This window comes from Phoca vitulina, unplaced genomic scaffold (genome assembly GCF_004348235.1).
Source record: "Phoca vitulina isolate PV1807 unplaced genomic scaffold, GSC_HSeal_1.0 scaffold4, whole genome shotgun sequence".
NCBI classification, from domain to species: Eukaryota; Metazoa; Chordata; class Mammalia; order Carnivora; family Phocidae; genus Phoca; species Phoca vitulina.
This window is the reverse complement of record NW_022589707.1, coordinates 21,458,231-21,473,141: the sequence shown is the minus strand read 5'-3', so window position 1 is coordinate 21,473,141 and position 14,911 is coordinate 21,458,231. Positions and strand designations below refer to the sequence as shown.

At 39.4% G+C, this 14,911-nt stretch overlaps 1 protein-coding gene and 1 non-coding gene across 18 annotated transcripts in view; one reads left to right on the top strand and one right to left on the bottom strand.

Moving 5' to 3' along the window:
* Positions 1–14,911, bottom strand: part of CADPS2 (calcium dependent secretion activator 2) — a 520,372-nt gene that overhangs the window by 36,548 nt on the left and 468,913 nt on the right. For all 17 annotated transcript variants that reach the window (XM_032401664.1, XM_032401666.1, XM_032401671.1 and 14 more), the window contains 2 exons: positions 4,555–4,638; positions 4,104–4,136 (listed from right to left, as the gene is read on the bottom strand). In XM_032401664.1, coding sequence (XP_032257555.1) covers positions 4,104–4,136; positions 4,555–4,638 — 117 coding nt within the window. The remainder of the gene's footprint in view (positions 1–4,103; positions 4,137–4,554; positions 4,639–14,911) is intronic.
* Positions 8,728–8,834, top strand: LOC116631220. The gene has a single exon (XR_004299150.1). It is a non-coding gene; the product is annotated as a U6 spliceosomal RNA (small nuclear RNA).

Genomic DNA, 14,911 nt, shown 5'->3' with positions numbered 1-14,911 from the left:
GTTTCCTGGGCTTCACCTAGTTGCTTCACTGACCTTGAACTAATGGCAACCGCTAATCTGTTTTATAATCTTTATAGTTCTGCCTGTACTAGAAGGTGATATAAATGGAATCATGTAGTATGTAGCCTTCTCAGACTGGCTTCCTTCACTTGGCAATAGGCCTTTAAGATTCATCTATATCTTTGTGTGGCCTGTTAGCTAATTTCTTTTTCTTTTTTCTTTCTTTTTTTTTTTTTTTTTTTTTTTCTGGATACTATTCCAATTGTCTCATTCATCTATTGAAGGATATTTTGGTTGCTTCCAATTTTTGGCGATTATGAATAAGTTTGGTAGGAATATTTGTGTGCAGGTTTTGATGTGGATGTACATTTTCAAATCAGTTGGATAAATACCTAGAAGTGCAATTGGTGGGTTGCATGGTAAGATTGTTTAGCTTTGTAACAAACTGCCAGTCTTCCAAAGTGGCTGTACCATATTACATTTGCACGAGCAATGAATGAGAGTCCCTTGTCAACATCTTGCTATTGTCAATTTTTTTAAATTTAAATTTTAGCCACACTAATAGGTATGTAGGGGTACCTCATTGTTTTAACTTGTATTTCCCTAACAACAAATGACATTAGCATCTTTTCATATGTTTATTTGATAGCTGTATGTCTTTGTTATAGTGTCTATTCTGATTATTTGCCATTTTTCAAATTGGGTTGTTTTTTTACTGTTGAGTATTAAGAGTTCTCTGCTCATTTTAGATACAAGTTCTTTTTTTTAGTTTTTTTATTAACACATAATGTATTATTTGTTTCAGGGGTACAGGTCTGTGATTCATCAGTCTTACACAATTCATAGCACTCACCATAGTACTTATCCTCCCCATTGTCCATCACTCAGACACCCCATCCCTCCCACCCCCCTCCACTCCAGCAACCCTCAGTTTGTTTCCTGAGATTAAGCGTCTCTTATGGTTTGTCTCCCTCTCTGGTTTCGTCTTGTTTCATTTTTCCTTCCCTTCCCCTATGATCCTGTTTTGTTTCTCAAATTCCTCATATCCGTGAGATCATATGATACTTGTCTTTCTCTGATTGACTTATTTCACTTAGCATAATACCCTCTAGTTCCATCCACGTCGTTGCAAATGGCAAGATTTCATTTTTTGATGGCTGCATAATATTCCATTGTATATATATACACCACATCTTCTTTATCCATTCATCATCTGTTGATGGACATCTGGGCTCTTTCCATAGTTTGGCTATTGTGGACGTTGCTGCTGTAAACTTCGGGGTACATGTGCCCCTTCAGGCCACTGTATTTGTTAGATACAAGTTTTTTACCAAATATGTCTCTGGCTTCTCTTTTCATTCTCTTAACAGTGCAGAAGTAGTTAATTATTAAGTCCAATTTACATAGTTTTTCATGGATGTTTTTGGTGTTGTACCTAAAACCTCATCACCAAACCCCAGACCACATATATTTCCTCCTATGTTTTCTTCTAGAAGTTTTATCATCTGCATTTTACTGGTAGGTTTTTGATCAGTTTTGAGTTAGTTTTTGTGAAAGACGAACCAGTGTTCTTTTTCTTCATGAGGTTCTCCTTAAAAGACTGCTTTAGAGAGGCATATTTGCTGGGGTTTTAGCATAAAAAACAGTTAACAGTCAACAGCAACTTCTGGCTGTTGAAGTTAATATTCACAGGCATCAGTAATAGAGGCATAATGTCCAGATCTGAGGGAGAAACTCCTCCCTTAGTAATCTGCCATGACCAGACCATGTCTATGGTTTAGTGTACTCTGCTGGGGCAGTGGGGCTACGTGATTTAATAATGACACTGGTAAGCTGAACCCATCTGGAGAGTGAAGAGTGACTGGCATGATAAAGAGCTTGGGTACAGTTGCTATAGTGGTTTTAATGTATGTCTATTTCTCTGTCTCTTTCATCCTAGACACTGAATGGCTTGTGGGCAGTCAATGTATAGTTTCATCATGTTAAGCCCGGGACCCAGCACTTAGTGTTTAAATAAATATTTAATTAGTGAGTTCAGTGAAGAAATTAAAGATGTCTAATATAGAAAATAAGAATTCCTCAGACAATATATCCCTTTGGATAGCCACCACATCCTTTGGGAAGAGGAGGCATGATTAATTATCATCAAATATTTGAAGGGCTATCATGCAGAAGAGGGATTAGAACCAAGGTAGAATTCACAGAGGTACAGAATTTCAACTCATTACACGTAAGAGGAGGCTGCCTCATGGTAAGCCTGCAATCACTGAGAAAATTAAAAGAGCCTGAATGAATCTTTGTGAAGGATATCAGAAGAGGCAGTTTCTGCATTGAGAAGGAGAATGAATGAACTACCTTCTATATCTATCAACTCTGAAGCTCTATAATAAGGCCTAACAGATCTAGTACACGGTCAAATTAAGAACTTCAAAAATCCCTGGGGCGCCTGGGTGGTGCAGTTGGTTAAACATCCAACTCTTGGTTTTGGCTCAGGTAATAATCTCAGGGGTCAGGAGATTGAGCCCCGAGTTAGGCTTCTCCACTCAGTGTGGAGTCTGCTTGAGATTCTCTCCCCCTCTCCCTCTGCCCCTCCCACTCGTGCTCTCTCTAAAAAAAAATAGATTAAAAAAATCTTAAAAAAAACCCAAAAACTTCAAAAGCCCTAAGAACAGAAATATTTATGGTGTCCCATTCCACTTGTATTTCAAAATAAAAACAAAGTTGTATTATAAAATACGTTAGGAATTCAAGTGAATTTCATGTGTTCCTATGATGATTTGTCTCTTTCTTTTTAAGATAGGAAATATAAACTCTCCTTAATTTTCCCTTTCTCTCTTCTCTCTTTTGTGCTGTCATTTTGCAAGACCCTACACCTGTGATTATTTCTGCTTATTGCCCAGTGCTGATTTTCTGATTCGAGGCACAAGACAAGGAGTATACAAAAAATTCTTTGGGAATCATTTGTGAAATAAAAAAGCCTTGTTCCAAAGAAACCTTATGCAAAGGCAGGAAAGTCCATGGCCTTGTCACTTAAAATATCCATTTATACTCTTAACTACAGGGAACAAACGATGGTTACCAGAGGGGAGGTGGGTGGGGGGATGGGGGAAGTAGGGGTTGCAGATTAAAGAGTACATTTATCATGATGAAAAAAGAAAAATTATCAATCTACAATAATTATGGAAGTAATAAATCTGGGGACTATTTAGTCCATAGTATAAAATTTGGTTCTGCATTTTAAAAGTAAGAGCTATCTACAACTGCTACACAGTTTGCCAGTCCTTAAACCACTGACATTCATGATGACAATCTAGATGGGATGCTAGCCAAGCACAATCTTAAGCAAAGATGAGATGACTTACGTTATAGTTTTAATTTGTAAGTTTTATTTTCATTGTGCTCAAATTCTTTGAAAAGTGATACACATGCCAAGATATATGATTAAACAGAACGTATCAGGCCTTGTTCACTTATGTGATAATAGGATGAAGGCAAAAAGTAATTTGTTAGGATTATCAATTTAAAAATGCTGCACTAACTTGTTGATTATATTTATCATGTGAATTTTCTATAATTGTAGCTCATGGTATCCTAATCTTTGAACAGATTTATAGGTTACGAATTATTTCCCATGCATTGTGCAAAACACGAAATGCTAAAATAGGTGAATATTGATTTATAACACTTTTGTATTTAGAAAACTAGTTCTTTAACTGGTTCATCTTTATTGTCACTTTAACTCCTATAAGAAACCTGTTACAGCTTCCATACAAAGGGAAGAGAGAGTGAGCATTTTTCTATAAATAGTATGAGGCATTCACTACCCGGTCCTAGAGTATTAGAACGACCCTCTGCAACTGAGCTGACATGTTCTCGTAATGACTTGACCTCCATAAAAGTTCCCAAGTTAAAATGGAAAAAGTACACTGAAATAATCAAACGTCAAGCCTTCTTATGAGGGTTAGCACTTGCTTAAGGAAAATAAACTGCTCCCTGAGGGAATGACACTCAATGCTTTAAAGATTTGAAATAAAACCATAATTATTTTAAAAAGAATTACACACACACACACAGAGTTTTTAAAAGCAAATAAAAATACTTACTGGAACATCGACATATTTTGCAGCTGCTTTCACCTTAGGTGGAAAAGAGATAATTATGAGAATTATTTTCTTAACTGTTGGGTAAGTACTATGACAACAGCCAAAAGACAGCAGAAGAGAACTCATTCAAATACTTACAGTGAATGACAGAATGGATGAAAAGAAAGTGCCTTAAAATATCCATTTATACTCTTAACTACAGGGAACAAACGGATGGTTACCAGAGGGGAGGTGGGTGGGGGAATGGGGGAAGTAGGGGATGCAGATTAAAGAGTACATTTATCATGATGAAAAAAGAAAAATTATCAATTTATAATAGATATTATTATATCTATTATATATAGTGGAAAAGTGGAAAAGAGATAATTATGAGAATTATTTTCTTAACTGTTGGATAAGTACTACGACAACAGCCAAAAGACAGCAGAAGAGAACTCATTCAAATACTTACAGTGAATGACAGAATGGATGAAAAGAAAGTGCCTTCATCATATCTTGACAGCTTAGATAACACCCCTTCCAACACTGAAACAAACTGTAATCGTTTATAGTGAGTATTTAGAATATTACAAATTAATAACAGGGCAAATAATTTCTGGGCCAACTTCTCCCACAGCACAAAAGTCCACAATGAATAAACTGACAGTTAAGGGGCTGACTTGTAATGTAATGTTTACTCTTCCATTTTGAAGATGAGCTCTAAGGTCCTTTTCTATTGCTGGAAATAATACACAAAGTGTTTTGTTTTGGTTTTTTTTTTAAGATAAAAGAATAACATGTAATAGCAGCCTGGTCACCAAACATGTGAGATAATTTTAACCACTGATAAATAACTTGAAATTCCTGAGACTATTCCTTAAAACAATTTTCAACTTCAGGAGAGATGTTTAGAAGCAATGATGGTCAAGTGTAATCAGATTCCTTTCTACCATAGATCACTTGACCGTTCCCCAACTTTTTCTGTCTACAGAAGAGGCTGAATCAAAATGACCAGATAATGGAAGGAATGTGTAACATTTGAGGCTCCCGTAACAGGGGAACGAAGTCCGACATTGGTTAACAGGCATTGACCAAGCAGCTTAATGAGGACATACAAGGACCAAATCTGCTTTCAGAAGCTTACAAAGCAGTTGGAGAGCTAAAACAGATAAACACTCTGCAGGCTACGAAGGGAAGAGCACTAGATTGAGCTTAATATAAGCTCCTGATTCCACACTGACTACTATGTGGGCTCGGCCAACCACTGCACCCATCAGTTCTTCTAGCAGTTAAATTGTGTGTGTGTGTGTGTGTGTGTGTGTGTGTACACGCGTGCATGCACTGTGGGTGGTGTGGAATTAAAATGCATCCCAAGTGTTTTACATTTCTACAATTTTATATTTCTCTGAAGTTAAATTTAAGACATGTATACCATAATATGATTAAACATGTGGGGAATTATATTTCATTGAGTGGAAACATTAAGATCTGGCACTAAGATAAGAAATTAGTAGGAATTTACTGCCATGCATCTTTCCTCTTTAGAACTAAAATAATATGCACTATTGACAAATTATATACTCCCAAAGGGGAAATACTGACAAGGTTTTTTAAATACGAAAAGGGAAATCAACGAAGGCTAGTTTTTGTTCACATAGCAGCTTCTTCAACAAAGTGATAATAGTTCTAGGGACACAGCTTATTGGTCTCTGGTGACCAGAGAACTCACTGAGCATGCACAGGAGATAATCTTTTCTCTATGGCTGGTCAATTACTGCAAAATAGTTTATGCAAAAGAAACAAAAACTTCCCCATAGGTTTCTCCATCACATCATGTGCGACATGATGTAAGAACACAGAAACAAAATCATGCAAACTGCTGACTAAAATCGTATTTCTAAAGAATGAAAATTATGTATGGCTCGTTAATTATCCTAAGGGATACAAACAACAAAAACCACAAAATTACAAATTGCTCACAACTAAAAGTCAATTTAGCACTTTCTTCCTGCCCATTAGGATTTCTTACCAATCACAGCTGGCTAACTCAACTTGATGTGGTTTGCAAAGACCCAGAAGACCAATACTCCAGGGCTATGTCAGACCAGGGGAAGGGAATTCCAAACTTAATGGCCCTCTGTAGGAAATGCCTCATCTCTTCTAACTCAAATCTTGAGAGCCAGTGCATGCTGGGTGATCTCATTTGCCACGAGGAGAGTGACAATTGCTATGGTTACCAGACTACCTGAGCCAGTGAAGGCTCTGGCACTTGGTTCTTGGAGCCCTCAAGTGAGTATATGCGTACGCACGTAAGTGGTGCTGAGGGACAAGGCAAGGTAGAGGCAAGAACCCTGTGCATGGATTTAGAAGATCTTAGTTCAATTGTAGCCCTCACAATCTCTGGCTATAGGGCAATGGTCAAGCCTTGAGCTTCTCTAGCTTTAGCATACTCATCACTCGAAGGGGGAAAATGACAGCCATCCATCCTGTCCATCTCACAAGGATCAGTGAAGACCAGTTGAGATGATTTACGTGAAAGGACTGTGAAAACAGCAAAATACTAAAGAAATGTAAAGAATTAATATTATTGATATGATTACCTAAATCACTATCCATTACATAGGTCTAAAAACCTATGTACATTTAAGTCACAAGTTAGTGGGGTAGCCTTAGGATTGTTTAGTGCTAAGGAGTAATAATGAGTTTGGTTATTGGCCAGTGGGTCTAATTCAATTAAAAGATACCTGCTGAGGTAGAACAGAGTTGAGGATGTAAATGAGACCTGCGTTAAAATCCCACCTGTTTCAAGGGTGTTTGGTTGACAGCATGGGAAGGACGCTTTGAACACAGGTGGTCTGGCTCCAAAGCTCATGTTCTTTACCATTAGGGGTACACAGTTGTAAGCATTAAATAAGTCATGTGCCCAACATACCAGCACTCAGTCGGTAAATGTCATTTTGTTATTATTGAGCCCCTAATGTGGGAAAGAGACAGTATGAATCTTCGACCCTTCCTTTCTTTCCTTCCAGGAACACACAAACTAGTGGGAGAGACAGACATGTATACTACTGGTCCTGACATGCAGAACGTTTTAAGGGCCAGTAGAGATGGGTAAACAGTGTAACTGAAACGCGAGGAGGGAAAGCATGACCTCTAACCGGATGATGTCCGTAAGCTCCCAGGTGGTACAAGAGCTGAGCTAGCTTCCGGACGGCAGCATGGAGGGGAGAAAATGACACTTGGGGAAGCAACTCTTGGTGGATGGTTTTAGGGCACCAGGTTCCCCACTGCAGCCGCTGACAGCCTGTCTGGCTCACCTTCTTTTGAGGGTACCAAGCAGCACCGGGTCGTATCTGTTAAATCCTACACGAGGACTGGGCTGCTGCATCTGTGTTACAACATTCTTTGCCTCCATTTTAACAATAGCAGAGAGCCTCTCTTTGAGTTCCTCCCCACCCCAAATGGTCCCTGGGGGGCATGATACAGCAGGGACTCTGTGCTTCCATGGCGGTGAACAGTGTCTGCACCACCGGGATCAACCAGCTGAGCCACACAGTTCCTACAGGAAAGCTGTTTTTGTGAGATTTCTCCAAGGCACATGGATTAGAAGAGTGGCCTTAAAAACCAAACTATTAAAAATCAAGATTGACTAATAATGATATATTTTCCATCTGGCCGTTAATTGCACAAAACAGCAAGATTCCAAAGATATCCAGTTAAACGCTGGGTTTAGTTGCTGTGTCTTTAACTGCTTCCTGTGAACTTTCTCAGTACAGCTCAGGGAGTATATAAATACTTAGGGGTTTGCCTTGTGCTCTCTGTTCTCCTGAGGGTGTCCGGTTGGAATGAAACACTGTAATCTCTTTGTTTCCCTACTCTTTATTGTAGATGCCATTTACTGGGTTTGTTTGAATAATATTTAACACCTAAAGTCTGTCTGGGTAATTACCAACTTTACCTCACTATGCACACTCTCAAGGAAATTAAAGATGAAAAGCACTTTGAAATGACTAGTCGAATGAAACATGCAGTATGCCACAAGGCATGGCGCTTTCAATTTCCTGTTGAATTTTAACAGGGTATAAGATTCATTTTCCCACATGTATGGAAAGTAGACCACAAATTCTAAAACGTTATTGGGAGGATTCCAGCTGTAGATTGGTGGGTTCAAAACACAGTTCCTGCTTTTTCAGCTGTGACACTTCACGAAGTAAATAAGGGATATTTGCATCATTTACACTGCAAGTTATAACATCTTCCACAGAGAAGAGATTCATCCAAGTAAGACTGATCATGAAAAACTAAGTTCTTTCCCTTCCTTCCCTTTTTTTCTTTTTTGGGAGGGGGGAAGGGTTAATGGTGCTGGAGATAACTATTTTATTAGCAGATGTTTTATGTTTATTTGGTAAGATCAGGACTAGCTAGTATTGTTAAAAATCCACATGGAACTAGAATACCATGGACTGGAAAAAACCAGGTTTCCTTCCCTGAATCAAAATGTTAATGTTATGATACAATGCAATTGTCCCTTCCTCATCCTCTTTTCTCCAACTGTGAATCCACTTCTTTGAACTTTTGTTCCACTGACTCCTAAAAGGTCTTTCTAGATTTTCTGTATCTGTGTTAGGGATGGCATACTATTTGAGTACTTGCTTCAGCAGCACATATACTAAAATGGGAGTGATACAGAGAAGATTAGCATGGCTCCTGCCCAAGGATGGATAGTATTTGACAGCAAATATTTACTTGTAACATACCTCGTTCCACAAAGTATCTAAGACAACTTCCAAAAGGGCACATCTAGCACAGACATTGGTAAATTCTCCACACTCCTCTCCTTATTCCTTTTTCCCTTGCCCCACAAAGAGAGTGACCTATCATATTTTGTATTTCCTCTCTCCTAATAATCCTTTTAAGCACATAGCTGGATTTGAACAGGTGTCTTCTGAATATATAGCCTTGATCCAAATGAGTAAATTTAATTAAATTAATCTTAGGATGAGTTGGTGAGATATTTTAATTACAGAATCTAGGTAGTCAGGTGTGATGTATCCTCTGCCCATCTTACTCTTAAGAGAAATTTAGGGGAAAATATTCTAGGTTATCAGAAAGAATATATGTGTGTCTGTATATATTTACACCTACCTCTATACCTATGAACTCAGTGAGGTAGTGTATCCTCGTTCCTAAATCCCTTTTTGCAATAATGAAGGATTTAGTAGGTTGAATATATTACTATGCTCTTTTACTTCATACCCAGGATTTCCTGAGCCCCGTTAACCAGAGTGCGTCATGAGAGTGGTCACGGTCTCATTCTTTGCTCTGCTAACCATTTCTCCTGGTCAGTCCTTTCTCACAGCTCTCTCAGCTTTTCTTTAGCATCCTCATTTTACATACAATGAACCCCATTCTCCTTTACCTACCCACGCTGGTCCCACAGTGAGTATGCCCATGTGCGATTGTCACAGGAGGGACACACGGGCTGGTGGGTACCACCCAGAGATAAAGGGGGCACCAGAAGACTGGGAGGTAAAGCTCCCACTCTTTTCTTCTCTGCTCTTGCTGAATTCTGTGTAGCGTGATGGAAAGATGACAGGCCTACGGACCACAAAGGCCAGGTCCTGGCTCCAGAGTTACCTACCATGTGACCTGGGGCCTCTGTTTTCCTCATCTGTGAGCCGGGGGACTGGACTCTGGGGTAAACTCCGGTTTACCTTGGGAGTCTGCCTTGGGAGACTAGGCCCCACAGGCACAGCTCCAGGCCTCCTTCCCCTCTTCACTCAGAGCAGCTTTGCTCTGATCGATGTGATACTTTTGGGTGCTACCCAAGATATACTTGAGAACATTAAATATGTCTTCTAAACATTATAAAAATACTTGAAAAGTCCTTGCTAGAGGATCTCAGCATTCCAGCTCTAGCACTGTGCATGCCATGGGACTCTGGAACCTGAGGAGAAACGATGTGGGTCCCCAGAGGCTTCTATAAAGAAATGTATGTAAGGATTTTTGTTTTAGACTGACAAAAGGCTATAGATATTTTTTGTCATCTAATACTCAGGCTTTTTTGATGAGGAAACGAAGTTGTATAGTGAGACCCAGAGGGTAGTAACATGAAGAAACAGGAGCAGAGTTCAGATCTTCCGATTCTCCCACACTTTGGTCAACTTAATTATTATAAGGTGGTGATAAATACGGCATTTTTGGTATCCTTTCCTTGGCAAGATTTAATGTTCCCACTATCATTTTTTTTTTTCCCCTCAGTAAAAATATCTAAGTCCCTTTCTGGCTAGAAGCATCTTTATTTTTTTCCGTTTTAAGGTTGATTTTCATTTCTCCATAGGGTTTCGGGTTATGGACCATCTGCCTAAGAACAGTAGCCACTGATGTACAATCACTTCTAATGGATGAAATCTTATAATCACACCGATAGTTTGGTTCCATATGCTTCCTCTGAATTCCAGACTCAGCTATCTGCTTGTCTCCCTCCTTCAGGTATCAGTCAGCTAGTGTCCACATGTCCAGTACTGACATCGCGGTCTTTCCCTCAAAACGTGTTCCTCTTCCAGGCACCGGCGTCAGTCACTGGCTTCGACACGCACGCTGCGCTTCAAGCCACAAACCTATAGGAGCAGGTTAGCTTCTCCCTCTGTCCCCATTACGAACCCTGGGGCTGCTGTAACAGAATACCTCAGACTGGGTGACAAAAAAGCGCACATTTTTTCCCCTCACAGTTCTGGAGGCTGGGAAGTCCACAAACAAGAAGATGGTATATTTGGTGTCTGGTAAGAACCCACTTCCTGGTTCAAAGATGATGGCATTTGGCTGCATTTCTACATGGCAGAAGGAGCTAGGGAGATCTGTGGGGTATTTTTTTTTTTTTTTTAAATAAGGGCGCTAATCCTATTTATGAGGGCTGCATCTGCATGACCTAATTACCTTCAGAGGCCCCACCTCCTAATACCATCACCTTAGGGATTATTAGGTTTCAGCATATGAATTTGGGTTGGGGGACACAAACATTCAGTCTACAGCACTCTTCAAATGTCTTAAATGTCTTTGGGTTAGTCCACCAGAGATCAACATAACAATCTCCGCAGTACCCTCTCTCTAATCTATTTGCTACAGGCAATCAGATGAATCTTCTTATAATGCAGACATGATTAATTCCTCACTCTTACTCGCTGCCTCCCCAACCCTTCCATGGCTTCCCAATGTTCTTAGATGAAGACATTAGGTTCCTCAGGTCTGAAGTTGGGCTTTTCATCATGATTCCACTCTGCCTCTTAGGCACAGAGTTGGGAATCATTAGTACATAAAATCAGAAGCGTGAAAGTCACAGAAATTTGTGGAATGAGCTCAAAAGAAGACTAAAGATGGAAACCCAAGGAATACCAGCATTTAGGTACCAGGTGGAGAAAGGACACAGAGATGGAAAGCCAAGTTCTTTTCTCAGCATGGAAATGTGCATGCAGTTGGGGCACATACTATTGAGTGCTATGTATGATAGAGAGCCCTGGCTCATTGTTCAATCATTTGTGAAGATGTGTGGAATAAGAAGAGGATATGGAGGTGGGATTGAAGAGAGGAGTTAAAAAGAAGGAAGTATTCTTTCTAACTTAACCAAACGTAGCAAATATATTTATCAAGATGCACAGAATAATTAAAACATGGGAAGAAACATTTGGAATACAACGCAAGTAATTCATTATTCTACTCTACTTCATGTTGAGTTAATTAATATGCTAGGATAAAATAAAAATGTCTAGGACAGGACTCTTGAAATCTGACAGGGTAAAGACAGTAAATGTAGATGTTACCCATTTTAATTTTTAGAGTATTCTGCATTTCACTGATTTCCTAGACATCTAGAATCAGCACATACATTGGATTAGGAACCTGAAGCTCAGAAGTTTGGTTCCTGACTCTCCTAATTAGGTGTGTGGTCAATTTAGTAGACTACTGTGAGGATTTTGTTTGTATCTGTGAATTAGGGTAAGACTGCTCATCCCATAGGAGTTTCACAGCTGGTACTTCATAAATATCCCCCTTTAAGATATCATTTCTTCAACAACAACAAAAAAATGTGAACACACTATCTTAGAGGGTTGTTTTGTTTTTAAATACTATACTGAAGTTTAAAGATCTTTCACATGACAGCCTGGATAGAGACTTATCAGAGCAGTGTTCCTCAAAGTCTGGCTCACTGTACTCCTACAACAAAATTACCATGGTGACTGGTTAAACATGTACCTTCCTGCTCCTCTTCTCAAACTTCTGATTCAGAATTGTTGGAAAGTGAGGCATAGAATCTACATTTTAACATGACCTCAAATAATTTTTGGCTTGCTAACATTTAAGAATTGAATTATAGAACCTTATTTTCTTTGCTTAATAAAATTAAAAAAATCATTTATTGTCATCTCCTATGAGAGCTTAAGATGATTGGTTCAATCTATGAAGTCAGTTTATTTTATACTTTTCAACTAAAGAATTAAAGATTATTAAAAAGTACTGTTAAACTGGGGGCGCCTGGGTGGCTCAGTCGTTAAGCGTCTGCCTTCGGCTCAGGTCATGATCCCAGGGTCCTGGGATCGAGCCCCACATCGGGCTCCCTGCTCAGTGGGAAGCCTGCTTCTCCCTCTCCCGCTCCCCCTGCTTGTGTTCCTGCTCTCACTATCTCTCTCTCAAATAAATAAATAAAATCTTAAAAAAAAAAAAAAAAGTACTGTTAAACTGCAGGAGAAATGATCCACAGAAAAAGACTAATCTAGATCTGATCTCCATATATAATAGCTAGTTACGTTAGGCTATTTAAGGTAAAATTAATTAAAATTAAGTAAAATCAAAATTTCAGTTCCTTAGTTGTCCTAGCCACATTTCAAGTGGTCTATAGCTACATGTGACTAGTAGTTACTCTACTGGATGGTGCTGGGTACATATTTTTATACCACAGAAAGTTGTACTGAATAGTATTCATCTCTAGAATACCGTTTGCTTACTTGATTCAAACATACTATTTTTTCATTAAAACAGATGTATTTGATATAAAAAGAAATCAGTTTTTTACTTTGCCAGGACAGAGTGCAGAGATGATGTGCAGCCCTGCCAGCCCCCTCTGCAACCCTCCCCCCACCAGCAGAAATCCTGGACTAGTCTCTTTTCCTTGCTGCCTATTTAACCCTTTACCAACTGCATGCTATCATGCAATTTAATGACTTCCAGTATGCCCCCTTCTCACAAAAGACAACTTGCACAGGAGAACTGTGAAGATGGGGAGGTGCCATCTGGGTAAAATCCCCCTTGATGACTCGCAGACAACGAAGGCACAAAGTTAACTTCCTGTCACTTTAGTGGGCTGTCTGCGCAGTGTTGGGAGCTGCTGTGCTGGGCTCCGGAGAGGTCGGAAATCTCCCTGCTCTGCCTCTGGAGCTTTGTTCTCCAGTGGTTCACCTCTCCCCCACCGGCTGGGTGCTTTTCCTGTTCACCTTTTCCCTTTCCACTTGTTGGTGACTGTGTGTTGTACGTGAAGGTGCAGGTATTCTTGTGGGGGTAGAAGTGAAGAGAATGAGAACAAACTGGAGGGGTGGTGGTATGCTAAAATCTTCTTTCCGGCTATTTTCTATCTCAAGACTTGCTACCAAGGAATTCAGAAAATACCAAACCAAATAAACAAACAAACCCCCAAAACCCTGAAGAATCCACCCGCCTCCAAAATCAAGTATAATCCCACCGTCCAGAGAAGCTCTGTCAACATTTTGGTGTTTATCCTGTCTTTACTCTATGTGATGCAAATTCAGATCATACTTTCCATTTCTAAAATATTAAGCTTTTTTTTTCACTTAATACTGTATTATCAAACCTTTCCTTTATCATTAATAGTCTTTGAATGCATGTTTTCTTAATATAGATGTCCCATAATTTACTTTACCATTCCCTTCATGTCAGAGATTAAAGTTGTTCCCAATTTTTCATTAGAAGTAATGTGACCATATCAATGTATATATATTTTGTGCATCTCTCTGAGTAGGAAAAAGATGCAAAAAATACTTATTAGGTAGAAGGGTATTAATGTACTCGATATAGTTTCAAATTATCTCTAGGAAGGCTGTAATGATTTACACTCCTGTAGACAGAAAGTGTGAGTGTCCCACCTCACCTTTTCTGAAACCAAGTGTTAGTTTAAAAACATCTATGCTAATTTGCTAGAAAAAGTAGTATATTAATAGTAGTTTTTCTTCATTCCTTAAATGATGAGTGAGGTTTAACATTTTTCATGCTTCTTGGGCATCTCTGCTTTTTCTTTTCTAAATAGCATGTCCTTCGTTTATTAAACTGGGGGTGTTTTTTCCTTTGTTTTCTGTACGTTCTTCCAATTGTTTTATGAAGCTTGATTGGGGGTTCTCTGATCAAGCCTTGCAAGAGCAAGGGCTCCATCTGTTCCTGTGAATGTGCTGCTGGACCACGTCCATTCTGACTCCTCCCCTCTTGAGTTCCATTTTCCGTCTCTTTCCCTGGCAGACCCGGATCTTGAGTGTCAGCTCATGGCGGTCTGTTACACCTTGGTGGGATTTTAACTGTCTAATCATTCAATGGAATACTTATGCTTCATCTCTACTTATACAGTTACAGGCTATAGCCCTTGGCAGAGATATCTGGAGCATCAGATTGGAAACCGTGCAAGCCCCCCAGGAGAGGAGAACCTCAGGCTGCCAGCTTCTCCGTCTGCCCATGACTAGCTCTAGAGCCTCGGTGCTGTCATCCCCACAAACAGGCTACACTCAATGACTGGTGAAAACTCGAATCAGCCGAACAGATAAGACAAATAGTCA